Consider the following 20,218-nt stretch of genomic DNA (forward strand, 5'->3'; position numbering starts at 1 on the left):
TTGGCAGAAGAGGACCCTGGACTGGGTGTCTATGGACAAGAATCTGCCTTCGGCTTGAGCCAGTAGCCCCCAGACTTTAGTCCTGAGTCCAAGATCCTGAAAAGTAAGACCTTTACACCCATCCCAAACAGTAAGAGATGGGGCTTCCATTTCACAGATGACAATACTGAGGCCCAGAGAAAGACAGCAAATGAGGAGTAACTGGGGACCTGATCACAGACCTGCTCCCAATCCCAACCTTTTTCTACTCTACCAGGAAGTGGGGCCCCTTTCCTTGTTCTTTCCCTTGAGCAGCCTTTGCTGAACACCCACTGTGGGTAAGCCAGGGGCTGGGTGCTGGGGACAGTGGGTGGAGATCCCAACCAGCTCTAACTTGCACTGGGTTTCCTTTGGCTGTGAGCTCCAGGAGTCTACAGGGAAGCACTGAGCAAGTGAGCTGCACGTCTGGTTGGCCCTTTACAAGTTTACGAGCTGCCGTCACATCCACTGTATCATCCATGCCTCATGACAACCCTGTGAATGGCCAGTCATCAGCATCCTGTAAACTTTACAAATTGGGGCACTGAGGCACAGGACAGTCGTGTGATTTCCCTCAGCCACACAAAGCCAGGTCCAGAAATACATCCTCATGCACACACAGAGAGGACTGTGGGGATAAAGGCGGGCTTTTCTGGCTTCAGATGGAATGACCTGGGGAGACCCACCTGACCTTGCCACGCCTCAGTTTCCTGACGTGTGAAATGGGGAAAATGCAGCACCATTATTGGGGGCTGTTGTGAGGGGAGAGCACATTTCAGACAGGTCCCTGCATGGCACCCAGCTCCAGGGAAGTGCTCAGGGGTGCACCGGTGTCCCCACCCACTGGGCAGAGGTGGGGAGCAGGCGGGCTACCCATGCTGAGGGGACAGGGACTGTGTCTCCTTCACTCAGGATCCCCCCACGGGCCTGGCCATCCTGTCCACCAGGCAAGAGAAACCCCCAAGCTCTGAACTAATGAACACAGCACACTGACTCATCGTTTTTCTCTGCCCAGGACAGAAATTTATTTTCATTTTCTGAGGAGGGAAACAGAGGCAGAGATGTTGGTCTTGCCTGTACAGGGACAGAAATAAGGACAAACCCCAGGGGGGTTGCCACCCAGCTCTAACAACTCCAAGCCCCCACCTTCCAACCCAGGATTACCAACCCTATCCTCCAGACCAGTTCCAAAGGAAGACCCCCCCACTGCCTCTTGTGCTCCCAACCAGCTGATCTCCACCAGAGAAAGTGGCATTCAAAGGCACAAATCTCATTTCTCCCAAGCCAAGGGGAGGGGTGAGATGTCAGTGAAATTGTTTAAAATGACAACATCAGAGCACATTCAGACCTTCAAGAGGAAGCACATCCGGAGAGAAAGGGTTCCTCAATCAAGGAGAACAGATGCCCCCAAGGTCGCTGGGGGCACCTGCATCATTCCAAAGCCAGGATGGGGTGAATTGCAGGAGACTTGACCAAAGGAGGGGGCCTGGCTGGGGGCGAGCAGCAGCCTGCGCCTCTCCTCAGTATTACCAGCACCCTTCTCCCAGGAGACAAGGGACAAGGCACGCTGACCCGGCTCAGGCTTTCCCATGCCCCGCTGGAGACCCAGGTCTTCTGCAGCTGAAAATCAGAGCTAAAAATACCCTCCTCTGCCCAGCCGGCAGCAAGTGGGAGCCCCCGCCCTGTCTGCCGGACAGCAGCTCCTTGGCCTGCAGCTTCCTTCTCATCTGGCTTGGCACTCAGGGCTAGCTGATCAAAACATGCCATCGGAGCCACAGCATTGAGTTCCAGCCTCCAATCCTGAAATTCTGGGCTCTCTCCTCCTCCTTGTCCCCAGGGCTGTCTGCCGCTCCAGGACCACCCAGCTGGCACCAGCAACACTTACCCAGGTAGATATCTCCAAAGGACCCGCTCCCGATCTTTCTCCCCAGGCGGTACTTGTTGCCCACACGTAGCTCCATGATTCACTCTTGCTGCAGAAGGAAGCAGAGACCCTGGGTCAGAGATGCGGGGAGCTGGGATGGGGGCCTAACCCACTGACACCCCCATCCCCTCAAGGCTAGGCAAAGCTATAGGAACCCAGGAGACCTACACTCTCCCTCCCACCGTCCAAGAAGAGGCTTGGCCTCACTTTCCCTGGGGGCAACCAGGTGTCAGGTAGGCAATGCCCCAAACTCAAACACATCTGGGGAAGGCAGAGGCAGGTTTAGAACAGGTTTCAGCTCAGCTAGACAGAAGGTAGAACTGGGGACAAGCCTCAAGAGAAAACAGCCAAGCAAGCCTCTCCTCAGGGGGGACACTTCCTTAGGGCCCCCCCCACCAAAAGGCGCCTCTCAAGAGGGAAGCTAGTCACAGTGGGCAGAGACCCTGAGAGGAAAACCAAGGACAAAGGATGATGGCGAGGGGGATGCAGGCGCTCACCATCCTGGGGTGCTACCATGGCAACCACCAGCAAGTTCCAATCTCCAGGGAAGGAAGGACCCCGTGAAGGGAAGGTCCCCAAAGGAGCTCCTCAGCCCCTTTAGGCCTCTGAAACGACTGGGTCCCAGGACCACTTGCCCCATCCCCAGGCCTCTAGAGCCAAGAACTGGGGGTCAGGCCTCCAGGGCTTGGTTGGTCTCCCCTAGTACCCCTGACCCCAGACCTTATCAGTTTCCAGCAGACTCTGCAGGAAAGAGCGCTCATCGCCCCCTCCCCCACCCAACGGGAGGGGCAGGAAAGGGGGAAAGGGCCCCCCAGGTCATTTGCCTTCCAATCATCTCCCTCTATCATGGCACCTGGAGCCTCACACAGCCTCTCTGCACCTGCCTCTTTGGAGGGGCTCTTTGGGGCTGGCTTCCTTCCAGATCAGAAGGCAGGTCTCCTAGGCCAGCCCTTAAGGGGCCCAGCAGAGAAACTCAGGGTCTGGACTTGAGCCCTCAGCTTCAGTGGGAGAGGTCTGGGGGCGGGGTAGGGAAGTGAGACCTCCCTCCTCCCAGAGATCCACCCTGGGGACCCTAAGCCTATCAAGCCCCTGGTAGGGGTCCCCGTGCTCTGGCCTGGGAAGGGGAGGGAACAGGAACTGTGAGATGGGGGAGGGGGTCTTAGAAGCTCAGTGTTGATAACAGGGCCAGAGTGGGAGATCATCAGGAGGAGACACACCTTTTGCAGGCAGGGAGCTGGGGCCTAGAGGTCACCCCACTTTCCCAAAGCACCCAGCAGAGCGTCAGTGGCAGAAACGCTCCCAGGACCCAGAGAGGGTTCCTGCCACCCCATCTGGCGGCCTCCCACCCTCTCAAACAGGGCCTATTCAATCCAGGGCCAAAGGTAAGGCAGGAAGATGGAAAACCAGCTGTGCCAGGCACAAGGACCCGCCTGCCCCTTTCCCATGCCATAACCAGACCCGAGATGGGAAGAGAAACAGGGGAGCCATACCAGCCCCAGCCCCTGGCTCAGAGGGAGCCGCCACAACCCTTCACACAACAGCCACGAGGAAGTGGCCTCTACCCGGTGCCAGCCACACTCTCCATCGAGGCTCTGCCCACGCGCCCGGCTGGTCCTGGCCGAGGTGCCTCCGCCACCAGCAGACCATACTCCACATCTGCAGGAAACCCACACACATCCCATGTATCCACCCCGTCCTGCTTCCTGAGTGTGTACACTGGCAGGGAAGAAAGAGCAGGCACACGCAGGGGCCCTTCCGGAGCAGCCGGGTGTGTGTACACACTCAGGCCCCCACCCCCACTTCATCTTCCACCAACGCCAATTCCGAGACCACACACGGCAGTGGGGAAAGCCACAGGTTAGGAAAGGAACATAAATATACTCTCATCCTATATTACATAAATACCCACACCGGGTTATATAAATACTCGTGCCCTCTGTCTGGGTGTCTTACATAAATACACTGCACATGACCCCCTAGCCCCTCCCCACTCATGGGGCTGTCACCAGAGAAGGGGCGAGAGGGTGCCTGCCCTGCCCCACCTTGTAGGAAACAACCACTGCTCCAGGCTCACACCCAGGCCATCCAGTGTCCCCCACCCCCGCCCCCCCACCCCAGGCTGTTCTAGACTCCCCAAATCACCATGCCCCCAAAGCCTCCCAGAGAAGACAGGCTCTATTCAGGGATGGGAGGGGCTTTCCAGGTCTTTCGCTGTTTCTCCCAGGGGTTGAAAGGGGGGCGCGCCATAAACAAAGTTAAAAAAAAAATTTTAAAGGCGGAAATGAAGATTCAGGAGTTTCAGCTGGTTAAAAAAAAAGAAGACACACTACCAACCAGCACATGGGCAGTTCTGGGTTTTGCGTTGTGTGTTAATTACTCCGTGCCCTGTCACAGCCAGGGGTCTTCGCCCCTGCACCATTAAAATAAAAACTTGAGGGACAACCAGGACAGGAAGCCAAAGGAGACCCAAGCACAGCATTTATGAAGCAGCTTCCACACTCTAGCCCCTTCCCTTCCCTCCCCAAATCAGGGTCTTCCCTTCTCCAGGAGGGCGATTACTACAAAAGATATACATAATATGCAAGAAAACTAAGGGGAAAGTTGGGGAGGGGGCTCCCCTCATTTGAGATGTGATGTTCCGAGGAGCTTGGGAATCCTCTCTCTAAAGATACCCAGACATAAACATAGTTTCATGTTCCATAGAGACTTGCAAAACATGGTTTTCTCACACCCAGAAATGGGAGAATCTGATGTGATAAATAACCCCCACCCCTTTCTTTCTCTCCACAAAGGAACACAAAATCGGTGGCCTTGTGACTACCCCCCCAAAACGCCCCCATCCAACCTGCAGGAGCAGCCTTGCTGACTCCCAGACCCGGGCCAGGGGAAGGGGGGGGGTCACAGCTGATTGTCCAGTGAGACAAACACAAGCCCGGGCTTGGGGTGCGAAGCCGAATCCACAGTGTCAGTGGACCCCCGTAAACAAGTCGCGGACCCCCCTCTCTCAGCGTCCCTAAATAACAGTCCGGGGTGGCTGCCACCACCGGCTGGAGCCCTTGAGGGGTCTAGCTGGGGGAGGGGAAGGCGGTCTGGACTGGGGGGGCTCTCCCCCCGGCAAGCCTGCAAAATAATAGTCGCCCCCCTCCTCCTCCTCGTCCCCAGCCGCGCCTTTGTCCTCGCCGGGCCGAGCGGGCGGCGCCCGGGCTGCCCCCCACCCCCCATACCCCGAAGGCGACGCGCGTGTGCCCGCCCTCCCCTCCCCTCCCCTCCCTCTCGGAGCAAAAACAAAGAGGCGGAGGGAGCCCCGTTTCCCCCCAGGTTTGCGCCCCTCCGCGGGCCCGCGACCCCCCAATATTTACCCCGCCGGGAAGGCGCCGGTGCCGGGCCGCTGCTCTGGGGACTGCCGCGGGCGGGGGCGGCCCGCCGGGGCGGATGCCGGAGGATTCGCGGAACCGCCCGGCGCGCCAGCCTCTCCCGGCCCAGCCGCCGCCGCCGCCGCGCTCCGCTCCGCTCGGGCCCGGCCGGGCTCTGGCTCTGGCTCTGGGCTCTCGGCGCCGCCGACGCCGCCGCCGCCTCCCTCCTCCCGGCCTTCCTGCCCGCCCGCCCCCGCCGCCGGCTCGCGCGCTCCCGCCCCGCGCGCACCCGCCTGCCCGGCTCCCATTGAGCCCCGGGCCCGCCCGCTGATGTCATCCCCGGCCCGCCGCCGCCGCCCCGGCGGATTTAAAGGGCCCGTACCCTCCGCTCCTGGACACGCTGGAGGCCCACGGCTGGGAAGCAAGTCCAGGGGCCAGCAGCCTCCCGGAGCACCGTCTCCCAGGAACGCGGTCTCAGACTCGGGGCCGGGGGGCACGCACAGATACTGAACTTGATACAGTTTGGGGGCACAGGCGGGGGAAGGGGGGAGAACGGGGTGTAGAAGGGAAGGGGAAGAGGAAGGAGCCCGAAAAGCCGGGGGTTCCTACACCCCAAACCTCCTCTCCTCTATGCTGGGTTCTCCGCTCAAAGCTAAACAGTCTGGCGCCCACCCCCAGCCCGAGGCCAGTGGATATGGGCACCTAAATGCAAAAGAAGAATGTAAAGAGTTGGGGACTTGCTCTGCCTCAGGGCTCGGAGTGCTCCAGAGAAAGCAGGCTACGTTGATTTGGGGCCAATGAATTTGACAGGATAGCAAGAGATGGCAGGACTTTGACAAAAGGCCAGGGAGGTAGCAAAGACCCTTTTCTTCTTTCCCCTTCCTCTCCCAAAGGCTCAAACTATGAGCCGAGCAGACACCCAAATCCTAACCCTATTTTCATTTTCCAGGGCTTCCCATCTGCCTGTTGAATGAAGGACCCCACACTGCTCTATCAGGGTCCTGAGCAGTTCAAACTTAGCTAAGTCACCTCCCGGCTCCAGGCTTGGGTTTTTCTCATCTGCAAAATGGGAGAATGACCCCTCCCTTTCCAGGTCACTGGCAGAATTAATTAAAGCTTCCTACTGGCTTCCGGACAAGCCGATGAAAGGTTCCAGAGCAGGGTTATTAGAAAGATGATATTTACACTGTGCCACGTGAAGCCCCAAATTATGACACCCATACACTGACACACAGTTGTGACTGTGGGCAGACAAAACATTGAGCACACTGCATCCAACCCCGGAAACATGTCTCCTGGGAAGAGTCACTTCCAGGATAACTGCATCTTCCCTGAGCCCAAGGGACTTAGTCACACACTATCCGCTTATTTCACAGGCTAGCAAACTGTGGCCCAGAGAGGGAAAGGGATTTGCCCAGGACCATACAGCACAGCAAGACCACTCTGGCCTCCCAAATGGTCCCCAGGAAGGCAAGTCTTTCTGGAGTCCATTTCTAAGAGCAGAAGAATGAGGAAGAGCCTTCTTCCTGAGAAGCCTGCAGCAGTCACCCTGGGACCTTCCCCAGACTGCCTTGGCCAAGGCGACTGGCTTTCTTTGACCTGCATGGTATTTTTTATTTGTTGGTTTGTTTGCTTCTTTCTTTTGCTTTGTTCATTGATTCCCAATGTCTTAAAATTGGGAGATTTCATGTTAAAAATCTATCTTTCCTGCTTCTCCGGAAGCCTTGGGAGATCTGGCAACCCTGAGCCCAGATTCCCTTCTGGTCCTGGTCACACTGGGTGGGCCTGGGCAGCAGCTGCTCCCCTTGGTTGAGTCCAGAGGCCATCCTTTTGTTTCTTCACATCGTCTTTTTTATTCATTTTTGTGACTCTCCCCTGGAGGACCCAAGTGGGACCCTGTCCTAGAAGACCTCGTCCCTTCTCAATCACTTGCCCCTATGCCTGAGTCTTCTGCTTCCAGCGCCCAGGGTGCAGGTGCCCTGTGTGAGACAAGGGACTTCTGGGGCCAGAGGGCAAAGGGACCCCGGCACCTTTGTCCTCCTGTTCTCACCACCCCTAACCTAACCTGACCGTGCTTCCCAAATATGGGCCCTCTCTCTCCAAGAAGGGTTTTATATTTCTCCAGCATCTACTAGGCACTAGGAGAGGCCATTATCTCTCCCCTGCTTACAGATAAGAAACTCAGCCCCTAACAGCATTCAGCGAAGGGCATACATTAACCACTCAGATTTGAACTAGGGTCTGGCTCACCCTCAAGTTGAAACAGCTCCCCTGCCCCCTCGGAACCCCCCCTCCCTAAACCAGCCACCCTGAAGTCTCACAGGCCTCCTCAAGGACGTGGTCCTAGCTCTTCCTTTCCCCAGCTCCTCACCACTCCCACCCAAGAAGTGTAACCTCCCCATCCCATGGAAGATCCTGGTCTGTTCTCCGAACCAACTGGTCTTTAGAGCCCCTCCTTGTCTCCACCCGCAAGGCCTGCTAAGAAGCCCTGGGGCCCATGAACTTCTCCTCTTCTCTCAGCCTACCCACCGTGCCCCCCCTCCCCCCAGGGGGAATGCTCTCCCCACCCTGTTGTCCAGTGAGCTGCACTCTGGATCCAAGTCCTCCTCCTTCCTACTCCCCAGACCACCAGCTTCTGGGGTCCTTCTAAAGGGCTTTACATCTAAGCTCTACGGGGAAACTGAGGCACTGCCCAAAACCAGCCAAGGAGACCAGGCAGTTCCAAAGCCTGACTTCTTTCTCTATAATTGGTTCTCAGAATTGATTCCCCAGGGACTTAACTCCCAATTTCAATCCCCAAGACTATAGCCAGCTAAAGTCTCCCCTAGCTACTCTCCCCACACCCACCCACCCAGGCATGCAATGAGGCCTAGAAGAAATAGGTGTCAAGTGAAGTCCCAGCCCTGTGGCTCGGGGTTGATAGAGCCCACCCAGGGTTTCAGCTGCCCTGCCTTGGGCTGGCCCGGCATCTTTCAATCTGACATTTTGTATCCTTTTGTATTTTCAACTCTTCAAGACCACATGACACCCCAGAGCACTGGGCTAAAGAGCTCCAGGACAGCCCTGTAACTGCCAGACCCTGAAGAGGCTGCTGCAGGTGAAACAGGCGACGGGGAGTAAAGGGGCCTGCCCCAAGCCCCTGTCTAAGGCGCTCTGACCTCAACTCCTACAAGGGACCTCGTCTCTCCTCACTGGAATCCTTGCTGGCACTGGAATGGCATTGGCGTCTGTTGTTCCCTCTGCCTCTTCTGCTCTTCCCTTAGCTCCACACAGCTCATTCCTCATCTCCCTTGGGCCTTTACTGCAAGGCCTTTCCTGACTTCCCAATTTAAAACTCCACCCCTCAAGAGGCACTGCCTCTCCCCCTTCTCTGCTATGTTTGTTTCCTGACGCTCACCACTGTCTCATGTACTCTCTGTTGTATTTATTTAATTTTTTTTTGGTCTGTGTCCTCCACTAGAATGTAGATTGAGGGAAGGCAGGGAATTATTGCTATTTGGGGCACCTCTTTGTCATCAGTATCTAGAACAGTGTCCAGCACCGTTCAACAAATATCTGCTGAATAAGTGAATGAAGGGACTGTGAAAAAACATGAAGAGTGATCCTTTATTGAGCACCCGTGTGTGCCAGGCCCTCTGGGAGACAGGTTACCTGCACGGACTCATCCAGGCCTCATATCCACCTTCATAGGAGGTGGTGGCCTGGCAGTCACCTCTAGAGCCCGAGCTATTAACCAGTTTGCCCAGGCTAAGTGGCATTTTCTCCATCTTCTGGAAAGTGATTTACAAATAAGTTCCAAGATGACTCCCTGTTCCCCTGCCACCAGCCCCCCTTATAGAGGAGCAATTTTGGACTCCAGTCAAGAAAGCTGCAAGGGCCCACGGCTTATTTATTCCAACGCCATCACTGTACAGACAGAGACCTAGAGGCCCAGGGAGGGAAAGAGCCTTGCCCAAGGCCCCAGAGGGAGTTGAGGCAGAATCCCATCGTGATTAAGGGGCTGGCTTCAAATGCTGACTCTCGGCCACTTTTTACTTAAACTCTCTGAGCCTCGTTTGCAAAATGGGAGGAATACAGATAATGCACGGACCATCTAAGCCCAGGAGAAGCCCCGAGTACGAGGAAGATGTTGACATTATGAGATCATGATGGAGCAGGGCAGGGAGTTAAATCCAGGCTACCCGACTTGGACACCTCCTAGCACCACAGGCTATTTCTCTTGCCTCTTCTTTCCTTTCTCTACCCTTCTCCTGGAGGGACCGCCCACTGGCCTACCCAGCTGGGCCCAAGGGAGCCACTAATCTTGTCCATCCCCTCTGTCTTATACCTTGGTCTTGGCTCTAGGAGGCCCCAGCAGAAAGTTCTCCCTCAGCTTCTCCTTCTCCAGTACTCCTTGTGTCCTTCCCAAGACTCCAGAGGGTCAGTGGCCCCCACAGACTGCAAACATGCCCACCAGTCTCCCAGCCTGCAGCTGCCTGCCCTGGTGCATTTTTTCCTTGACCAGCCAGACCTCGGATCTTCCCCCGCCCCAACCCTTACACTATGGCCCCCCCACCTCTGACTGCCCCCCGTGCAGCGCCAGCCTTGCCAGGCTCTGCTCCCTTCACATGCTCCCCAAGGGATGACCTCATCACCTCGCCATGCCCAGTTGTCTGGTAGAGGCTCCTCCCTCCTCCTCCATCTTCACCAAGAGACAGCAGGGTGGGGTAGAAGCCTGGACCAGGGGCTGGGAGGTTTGAGTGAGACCCAGCTCAATGCTTGAATTTCAGTGGGACTTCTGACAATTCACAGCCCTTCTCTGGGTTCCTCAGACTCCCCTGTAAACTAATGGGGAAATGGCCCGTGTGCTTCACATCTGGGTGCCCTGTGGGGAAGGATGCTGGGGTCACACAAATCTGGGCTCAGTGGGAAGGGGTTCCCTTATCACCCCACCCCATGTTCAAAACATGAGCACTTCTTGTCAGCTCTCTGAATCCAATCACCTCTCACTGAGTATGCACAAAGCCAAGCCACCTTCGTCTTCCCTGGGGTACTACAGCAGCCTGTTAACCAGTAAGATCACGGCACTTGGTTACTGAAAGTTTGCCAGTGGTCCTCTCTGCCCTTAGCACAAAATCCACGTTTTTTGCCATGGCCAGCCATGATCTGGCCCCTCCCTGCCTCTCTCCTTGGTCTTTCCTGTCATCACACCTCAGGGCCTTTGCACTTGCTGTTCCTGCTGTCTAAAATCTCCCTCCAGATCCTCAATGGATGCCTCCTGCTCATGTTTCAGGTCACCACAAGACCTTCCCTGACCACCCAATATAAAGTGGCCCTCTTCCGCTCTGTCTTTCTCTGCCAGCTCACCCCCACTTTATTTTCTTTATGGCACTTATACTGGCTGGAAACATCAATGTGTCTATTTTTAATGCCCTTGAACAGAAGCTCCAAGAGAAAGAATCCCTTCTATGGGCTCCCCACCTGTCACAGGTGTTCCATAAATACCACGCAGGGAGCGATGTCTGCCACGGATGTGTGGTTGTGGGGGTGGGTGGCAGGGCCTGGTACCACCAGGCCTGGGCCAATCATGCCTAACAGCTGCCCATCAGAAACAGGCCTTAATCGGTGGTTCCCTCCCACCCTGTCTGTTCCTTCCAATGGCAGGTTCTTGGCCCTCCCTCCTCCACTGGGACCGGAGGCAGACAAACCCTCCCTTAGTATCCTCTATACTGCTGGTCTCCTTCTGGGGAATCAACTCCCAGAGGAGGTAGGAACACCTGTCACATGTCCCATAGACACAGGGAGCATGAACAACTGCCTGGCATCACCAAAGCGCCACACTCTATCCCCTGCCCACCTTGTCTCCAGCTTACTGCCATGTGCCTCCTCCTTACAGCCTGGCCTGTCACTTCGTTGCCCCTTTGGGCTCATCCAACCCCTCTCTTCTGCACAATCTCCCTTGTTTGAGCTGCCACCAACTCACTCCCAAACATGCTCCTTCTGTCCACTGGGAATCCCATTCCTGGGACACACAACCACTCATTAGCTGGGCCACGGGAATTATGATGATTGTACAGCTAATAATCCTGATTCCCACAACAGCACTTCTCAACTCAGCATAGTTGGTGCGACTCATCATCTCCCTGTCACATCACATGTCCATCCACAAACATTTCCTGGTGCCAACTCCTTGTAGGGCCCCAGAGGTCTACACTGCACCCTGCCAACCAGAAGGCAACAATCTGACTGGAGAGGCTAGACGCACACAAGAAAACAGATGGACTGATGATACCAGAAGAGTACATGCTAGAGACAGCGAGTGCCAGAGGACAGACCCACGTGGCCTGGGGTCAGGAGGCCATGAGGCCCCTCTTACCCTCCTCCAACCAGGGCTTTCTATGATATACACACAGGTTGTGCTCTTCTTCATGTCCAAAGTTAGTTTGAAGACAGGTCCCTGAATCCCTCTTCCAACCAGATTGCCCCCCTAAGCTCCTTCTCCTCAGAAATTCAGGAGTTGTCCCCAGAGTGGGTAGGAGGAGGCCAGAATTGAAGGTAAGTGGGATATGAATGGTGGAGAGGAGGACAGAAGCCTGGGGGATGAGGCAGCCCAAAGCAAGCACGCTCTGTAATGGGAACTTCAGATATTTGGGGGCAGGGCAGGTCCACTGTGGGGAGACCTGAAGGGACTTGGGGGAGAGGACTGAAGAGGAAGGTGGAGACTAGGCAGGCTCCCCAAACCAAATATCCAAATTTGAGAGTTATCTGATGGTTTTGTACAGAACAGCTTGATGTTTTGCACGTGGAAGGGAAGAAGGAGGTGAAAACTAGCATTTATTCCATCGACAATGTGCAGACACCAAGCCAGGCACTTGCTACTGAATCTCATTTAATTCTAGCACAATCCAGTGAGCTGGAGATCACCACACCCATTTTACAGGTAGAAACTCGAGGCTCAGAGAGTTTAAGAGAATCTGACCTAATGTTCATAAAGGTTATGAAGGACTCCAATTTACCCTGCCAGACCCACCCCAGAGCCTCGCCCTGCCTTGGGGACAGGGCACCAATCTGCTTTTGTCTCCCTTCGCACTTGCTAACAGGACCTGCCCATGGTGTCTGAAGACCCCATCCAATGAGTTCTCTCAGCCTCCAGGTCACCAGGGAGCCGCAGGACATTCTGGTGACCACAAAAGCAGCTGTTTCCAAAGAAGACGCTTGCACCCCAGGAAGTTCACTGGGTGATCGACTGGGGATTAGAATGTTATTCTTTAGAGTTTATTCTTATTTAGTTTTAGTCTTGGCCTTCTAAATATTCTGTTTTTATATATGCTTTATAATGCACACAACTCTAGCATAGCAGAACATATATACCTAATTTATAAGTAAATATACATGGGAATTCAAAATGCATGCCCAAACATATTTTTACATATAGGAACATGTCATCAGTTTGCATTAGCGTTTGAGGACCCCTACAATGAGTTCTAACTATAGAAGCAGTGGTGGTAAAGACCCTTGCTTCAACAAGCTGGGTTCAAATCCTTAATCTGCTGCTTTCAGACTGTATGGCTAGGTGAGTTTGTAGAACCTTCTTAAACCTCAGTTTCCACATCTCAGAAAGGGGGGTGGCAATGGCACCCAGCTCAAGGTAGATGAAAGAGGTAGTACGCATAAAGCCCAGAGCCTGGCACATGAATGGTAAATGCAGTTATCATCAATTCAGTCACAGAGAGCAAAGCCAGGCCTGGCGTGGGACTTATGATGGGTCGGCGTGGAAATATATGTGGTCCCTGCTCATCTGCTGCTGTAGGAGACCCAGACAGGAACCAGTCATTATTAATCAGTGTGACAAGGGCCAAGGCAGAGGGCGGGATGCAAACAGATGCTGCCAGGGTTTAGGGATTCTCCTAGAAAGCCCTGACGCTCTGTGCAGAAAAGAACATGATAGAGAGATAGCTTTGCAAACATAGACCTGTGTTGAATCAGACACTGTTTTAGGCTAAAGAGGCAGTGTAGTGTAGCGGTAACAAGTGCAAGTGCTGGAGTTACATTGTGTAGGGTTGAATCTTGGCCCCACTTGGGCAAGTTGCTTAATCTCTCTCCCTCAGTTTTGCCATCTGTGAAATGGAACAGTAATGTACCTATGTTACAGAATTACTCTAATTCACTTAAAACAGGAAGCTGGCAAATGAGACTCTCAGTAAGTATGAGCTATTAGATTCTTGAGGAGACAGGGAGAGGGTATGGGACTTTCAGAAAGTGTAATTTCCCTGGCTTGAGGCAAGGATTTGATTCAGGGTCCCGGGGCTGATTGCCACTCTCTCAGTGACTAAAAATGATGACTTCATGATGGGTCATTTCCAGTTTTCGGTGATTTGGAAGATGACGGACCTAATTCTGCTTCAGAACATCAGAGACTCCCAAGTATCCAGTTGCTGGGGGAGCCTGACATCCTCACAGTGTCCTCAACTGACAGGCCAGGCAGAAAGCAACAGGCTCAGAGGGTCATGGACCCTCACCACAAGATTTCCCTAACACCCAGGGGCTCCCACCAGGGCACAGGTGTCTTTCTCTCTCCTCCAGTAGCTGCTTTGTGTAGGGTACCTTACAGGAATGCTGAATTAGAAAAACAGAACAAAACCCTAGGGTCTAGAAACAGATGGCTCAGGGGAGTGTAGACTCCCCAAGCTGACTTGGGTGTGGCCACAGATACCTGCCTTGTTCAGCTGGCAGGTGCCCAGGGCCAGGAGGTCATGAAGATGAGGGAGGCTGGGTGGGAGGGTGTGACCAGAGATTGAATGGGCCACTCAAAGCAGAAGGAGGGCCTGGCTCCCTGTTGATGGATAGACCCAGCAGTGGGTGGTAAGCAGGTCTCTGGGATATATTTGCCCCTTTTCACAGATGAGGAAGTAGAGGCTGGCAGAAAGGAAACTCCTGTTTCCTCTAAGCACATTTTAGTCCTGATTCCTCCTTTCCCCCACATTGCCCCAGACCTGGGTAGAGACCCCTGGGAAGTTAGGAGTCCTGAGGTCCAAACCTACCCTTCTCCTTGTGGATCTGTCTTCTGGGCCTCAGTTTCCTCAACTGTACAAGGGAGTTGTTACTAAGCTTCCTCTTTTTCTTCTAATATCTCACTCTGAATCTCTTCCAGAAACTCATCCTAAGGGACTGAACCCATCTGAGGCCTGGCAGTCACTGGGCTGCCTCAGTGGCCATACAGAGAGGATGGGGATGGTTCCTGCAGGCTCTCACCCACCTACCCCAGACCAAGAGACCCTCTCCATCTTGGGGGCCTTACGAAGAGCCCATCCCCTTCTCCCCAGCTCCTCCCCAGCTCCTCCCCAGCTCCCTTCTTCAAACCCCACAAATATGTAGACTCTTTATCTGTCAGAAACTGTGGGGGCTTATTAAATAAATAAGCTCATTTACTCCCTACAGAGTAGCTTTATGTATCCTTTCTCGGATGTGGAAATGGATGCTTAGAAAGAAGGAAGGTCTTTTCCAAGATTCCCTTGTCCCAAGCAGAGATCTTGACCAGTCTGACCCAGAGCCAGCGTTTGTTCTATGCCACCCCCCTATTTCCCCCTCAAATCCTACCTCTGAGTTTTCAGAATGGCACCCAACTATGGCCCATCCTCAGATGCAACATTATGCAGCCATTAAAAATAATGATTACACATACACGAATGACTAATGACAACATGAGAAAATGCTTACAACACAACGTGAAGAGGGGGAAAGCAAGACATAAAAATGGTAAATACCGTACGATAAAAGTATACCAAAATGATTGTGCACAGAAAAAAGACTGAAAGGAAGTACTTCAACATGTCCACAGTGGTTTTGCTTGGGTGTTAGTACCATGAGTGATTTATTTCCTGCTTTCCTCCATTTTCCAAATAGTCAACCAGTGCACACTACTTTTACAATGAAAAAAAGACCTCACGTTAAAATACAAATAAATTTTTGGCTGAAATATTAGGAAACCTGCTCCTTTCTCTCCAGCTTCCTCTCCTTCGAATCCCTCCAAAGCCTACCATTTTCGGGACGGCATGTTATAACCCGAGACGAGGAAGGAGCAATACCTGCGCAGACAGCTCTTCCTCAAGTCCTCGTTGACCAGGTTCTCCCCGAGGTCGGGTGAGGACGCCCACCCAGACCCTCCTCCCAGCTCCCAGCCCGAGCTCCTGCTGGCGCTCACCTGACGCTCGCGGGTCGGCGTCCCAGATGCGAGATGCGCACACCTGCCTCTCCAGGTGAGGTCTCCGCCAGGGCAGCGGGAGCCGGCCGGAGACAGCCGGCAGAGGGCGGGGCAGTGACGTCACTGCCCCGGCCCCGCCCCCGCTTCCCGGCCCCAGACTGTTCGCGGTTCTCATGCCTTCGGGGTGAGGTGCTGGGGACACTTCCGCGACACGCATGCCCCGCGTGGGCCGGGCACCGGGCTATCGGCCGTGACCTGTCCCGAGGAGCCTTCCGCTAAGGCCCACGGGGGTCGGCGGACTGAAAGGGGAGGTTCTGTTCCTCCAAAGGGAGGGTCCCTTGGAGAATACAAGGAGCTGAGGTCACCCCCCCACCCCCCCCCAAAACAGTTTACCTAGACAACATTTAGGTCCCCCGACTCCAGGTCAAAACGCTTCCAGGAAAGACGGAGGGAGCCGCGGGTTGCGTTTCCTTTTCTTAGTAGCTACTCACCTTGTACTTCCCTCAGACCCCTCTCCGACCCCTCTACTAAGGAAACCCCCAGGGAGTGGGATTAGGGTGGGGTGTGAAGGAGGGGATGGGGAGAAGGCTGGCCCAGAAGGGCGGATCCAACTCTTGGGGATTGGGGAGAGTTATCGAAAAATCTGGACTCCATACCCAGGAAACTAGTTTCATCTTATTTGTTTCTTTCTGGCGAAATTCCCCATGACAATGCCAGCCTGCTCCTGGTGGCAAAGATAAACAGTACCAGGGCTTTTTTTTAGGGGGAGGAGGTAGTGGGGGAGGGAATTGCTGCTTTTTTTTCTTTTGTAAAATGTGCATAAGAATAATTTTAACCATTTTCAAAATTGCAATGTTGTGTAACTTTCACCAGTAAATATTTTCAGAATATTTTTATCATTCCAAACAGAAACTTTACCCATTAAGCAATAACTTCCCATTTCCTCCTCCCCTCAGCCCCTGGTAACAATTCTGCTTTTTGTCTCTATGATTCGCTAACTCTAAATAGTTCATAAAAGAGAAACTATACAATATTTGTCTTTTTTGTGTCTGGCTTATTTCACTCAACACGAAGTCTTCAAAGTTCATCCATGTTGTGGCTTGTATCAGAGTCTTGTTCCTTTTTTGTGGCTGAATAATTTCCAAGTACCATGTCATTTGAAAGGCAATTAGGTTCCACCTAGCCAAGAGCTTTAAAAGTGTGCTGTCACTTGGATTCAGGAATTCCGTTTCTGGAAATCTATCCTAAGAAAGTCATGGTTCTGTGCGATTTTTCTGTAAACTTAAAATTGCTCTAAAAAAATAGTAAAGTAAAATAAAATGAAAAATAAGAAGAAAGTCATCAGAATCCATGTTCATTGTGGAGTTCCTTATAATAGTGAAAAATTGGAAATAGCCCAAGTGCCAACAAAGGGGAACTGGTTAACAGCACAAACACACAATGACATATTATGCAACCCTTAAAAGTTACGTTTACAAACAGCTTATAATAATACAAGGAAATACTTATGTTATAATATTATGAGAAAAAAGAAGGAAGTAAATATGTAGTAACAGCAGGATTACAGCTGTACTCAAAAATAAAACACAGTATATGCAGGAGAAAAATGGCTAGAAAGAAAATGTTTACTGCGGTTATTTCTGAGTGGTGGACTGTGAGGCTTGATTTTTTTTTTTACCCTTCTCTTATCTTGCATTTTCAAAATCAAATGGACTTATGTGACTTTTATAAAGTTCCTTTATTTCTTGAAAACTTCCCACCAATTAATTGAACACTTACTATAATCGATGCCACATTCTAGGATTTATAAACTCATTTCACGTAATCCTCACCCTAACCCTCGGGTAGGAATTATTTTATTTTCCTCATGTTAACAGATGAGAAACTGAAGCTTTGAAGCTGATTCCCCAAGACACATGGGTGGGAAGAGCAAGAGTTCTCTGTCTCCCAAGACCAAGAGCTGCTTTTAAGCAACCTCCTCATTGAGGCCACCAGCCTCAATTGGGATAAAGGGTTTGTGCAATCTTAGGCAGCAGATTCAAGGGGAAGCAGAGTGAGAGGGAGCCAGTGGGTAGGGGAGGGGAGGTCCCAGCACGTCCTCCTCTGCGAGGCAAGTCCCTCCTTCCCACTCAGGAAACTTTGAGGCTGGCACAGTTGGGGAAGGACCCAGGGAGACAGAACTTCCCAGGAGGCAGAGGTGCCAGGCTGAGGTCCACCAGTTCAAACCCCATGGTTAACTTCACAGCTTTCATGAATTTTTCGGATTATAAAAGCAGTATGTATTTATTGTAGAAAATTGGGGATGTTACGTAAAGTCGAAAGAAGAAAATAAAAGTCAATCCTTTCTTGCTTAACCTTTCATCATGGAAATGTTTAAATAAACTAAAGAGTAGAAGGAATTGTATTATGAATCCACAAATACCCATCACTAATATTCAACAATTATCAATGTTTTTAATTCTTGCTTCATTACTGCCCGCTTTCTAAAAAATGCTTTATTGCGATAACATATATACAACTCAATATTTCCCACTTTAGCCACTAGCACCCCACCCCATTTTTCAAAGCAAAGCCTAGACATATCATTTACCCCTAAATATTTCAGTAAATAAAAGGATTGTAAAAAAAAAATAATAACCAGAATTCCATTATCACACGTAGCAAAGGTAACACCATGCCTTTCATGATATCAACTTAATATCCAATCCATATTCAAATTTCCTTAATTATCTCCAAAATTCTTTTTAGAGTTGGCTTTAATCAAGATCCGCACAAGTCCCAGTCATTGTATTTGGTTGATAATGTCTCTTCAGTCACTCTCACTTTCCCACCCTTATATTGAGATATAATTCACATACCATAAAATTCATCATTTTCAAGTATACAATTCAGTGGTTTGTGGTTTTTAGTATATTCACAAAGTTATGCGCAGGAGTTTGAGTAGCACACCCTAGAAAAAAAACATGTTCTTAATCTTAATCCTCTCCTGTGGGTGTGAACCCATTGTAAACAGTTTTGGAAGATGTTATTTTTAGTTAAGGTGTGGCCCAACTGAATAAGGTTGGGCCCTTAATCCAGTTATCGGAAATTTTATGGAGCGAAAGTCACCTGGAGGGACCTAAAAGCTGGAAGTCAACAGAGACTGTGAGAAAGGAGAGGACATTGCCAGGCGACCTGAGGCCAGGACACAAACAAAATAACCCAACGATCACAAGCAGCCAGCCCTTGAAATACACAGTCTTCAGGGAGAAAGCATTGCTTTGCTGATTCCTCAATTTTGGACTTCTAGCCCCAAAACCATGAGCTGGTTCCTGTTGTTTGAGCCAAAGTAACAACCATGTGCTGTGTTGTGATTGCAGCCTAGCAAAATCGAGGCAGCTTTCGGTTCCAGGAGTGGGATGCTCCTGTTACAAAAACCAGGAATGTGGAAATGGCTTTGGAATTGAGAAAAAGGTAGAGGCTGGAAGAATTGGGAGATGCTTGTTAGAAAAAGCCTAGATTGCTTTGAAGAGACTGTCAGTAGAAAACTGGGCGTTAAAGGTACCTCAATTGAGGGCTTAGAAAGAAATTAAGAAGGTGTTATTGGAAACATGGAGGAAAGATGATCCTCATTATAAAGTGGCAGAGGAGTTGACAAAATTGTGTTCTGTGTTGGATTGCAAGTGGAACTTTTAAGTGACGATCCTGGATATTTAGCTGGGGAGATTTCCAAGCTGTGTGTGCAAGGCGAGTTTATGGTAAAGGGCGAGAAGAAAGAGGTAAACTGAGAATTTAACTCTTAAGTACAAAGAAACCAGCAATGGATAATTTAACAAATTCTCAGGCTCTCTAGGTAGAGTGTTCTGCTCCTAGGACCAGAGGCAGTTCCATCAGGACCCTTCCTGAGCTTCCAGCAAGTGAGTCCCCAGGGCACAGGGCTCCATGCGAGGGTTTAACTGAATGCTTTACTAAAGAGGGTGCTGCTGAAAAAAAAAAAACAGGGCGGTGCAAGAGTAGTTCAGCAGTAGAATTCTTCCCTGCCATGTGGGAGACCCGGGTTTGATTCCTGGACCATGCATATCACCTTCCCCCGCCCCCCACACCCCCCAAAAAAGAGGGTGCTGCTGAACCTAAACCCAGTCAGACACCTCAGAGGACGTCAGGGTCAGAAATGTAGTTATCCAGGAAGGATCCGCGGAACGTCCTTTTGTCTTCGAAGTAAAGCAACACTTGTAATCTGTCCAGATTATAATCTGCCTTTTTTATGATAACAATCCTAGTGGGCACAAAGTGGTATCTCAGAGTGGTTTAGATTTGCTCTTAAGTCTCCTTTAATGTATATCAATTCCTCCAGCTCTTTTCCATGCTCATTAGTGGGTGAAGAAACAGTTGTCCTGCAGGGCTTCCCCAGTCTGGATTTGGTAGAGTGCATTCTGTGGAGACCCGGGGCCCAGGCCCCTCCCCGCTCCACACTGAGAATAAGTTACTGCAGGCAGCCACCTACAATGACCGACACAGACGTTAAAGGTCATCAGACCTCTTCAGCGGGGAGCAGGAAGAATGTACAGATGGTATCGTAGACAGCATTAAAACTCCTCTCCTTTGATCACTGTTGATAACAAACCTCCAGACCCCTGTGTCACAAGACCCTGCTGAAACTCAGTGGTCACATCATTGTCTTAAATCCTTATAAACTGTCCCTTGCACTCCTTTGCAGAGTACGAACTTCCATTTTCCCAACCGGCCGCCATTGGGAAGAACTTT

General features: G+C 51.7%; 1 protein-coding gene across 9 annotated transcripts in view; it reads right to left on the reverse strand.

Moving 5' to 3' along the window:
- The window catches only part of CSNK1E (casein kinase 1 epsilon), a 32,678-nt gene extending 17,102 nt beyond the window's left edge, over positions 1-15,576 (reverse strand). For 7 of the 9 annotated variants that reach the window (XR_013179299.1, XR_013179298.1, XR_013179295.1 and 4 more), the window contains exons 1-2: positions 15,476-15,576; positions 1,904-1,991 (exon numbers count right to left, since the gene is read on the reverse strand). Coding sequence is in view for 4 of the 9 variants with exons in the window: in XM_077168822.1 (XP_077024937.1) it covers positions 1,904-1,979 (76 nt within the window). In the remaining 5 variants the exon portion in view is untranslated. The other 2 variants (XR_013179296.1, XR_013179300.1) reach the window with 2 other exon arrangements.
- Positions 15,577-20,218: the final 4,642 nt, after the last annotated feature.

The sequence above is a fragment of the Tamandua tetradactyla genome, chromosome 7 (genome assembly GCF_023851605.1).
Source record: "Tamandua tetradactyla isolate mTamTet1 chromosome 7, mTamTet1.pri, whole genome shotgun sequence".
NCBI lineage: Eukaryota > Metazoa > Chordata > Mammalia > Pilosa > Myrmecophagidae > Tamandua > Tamandua tetradactyla.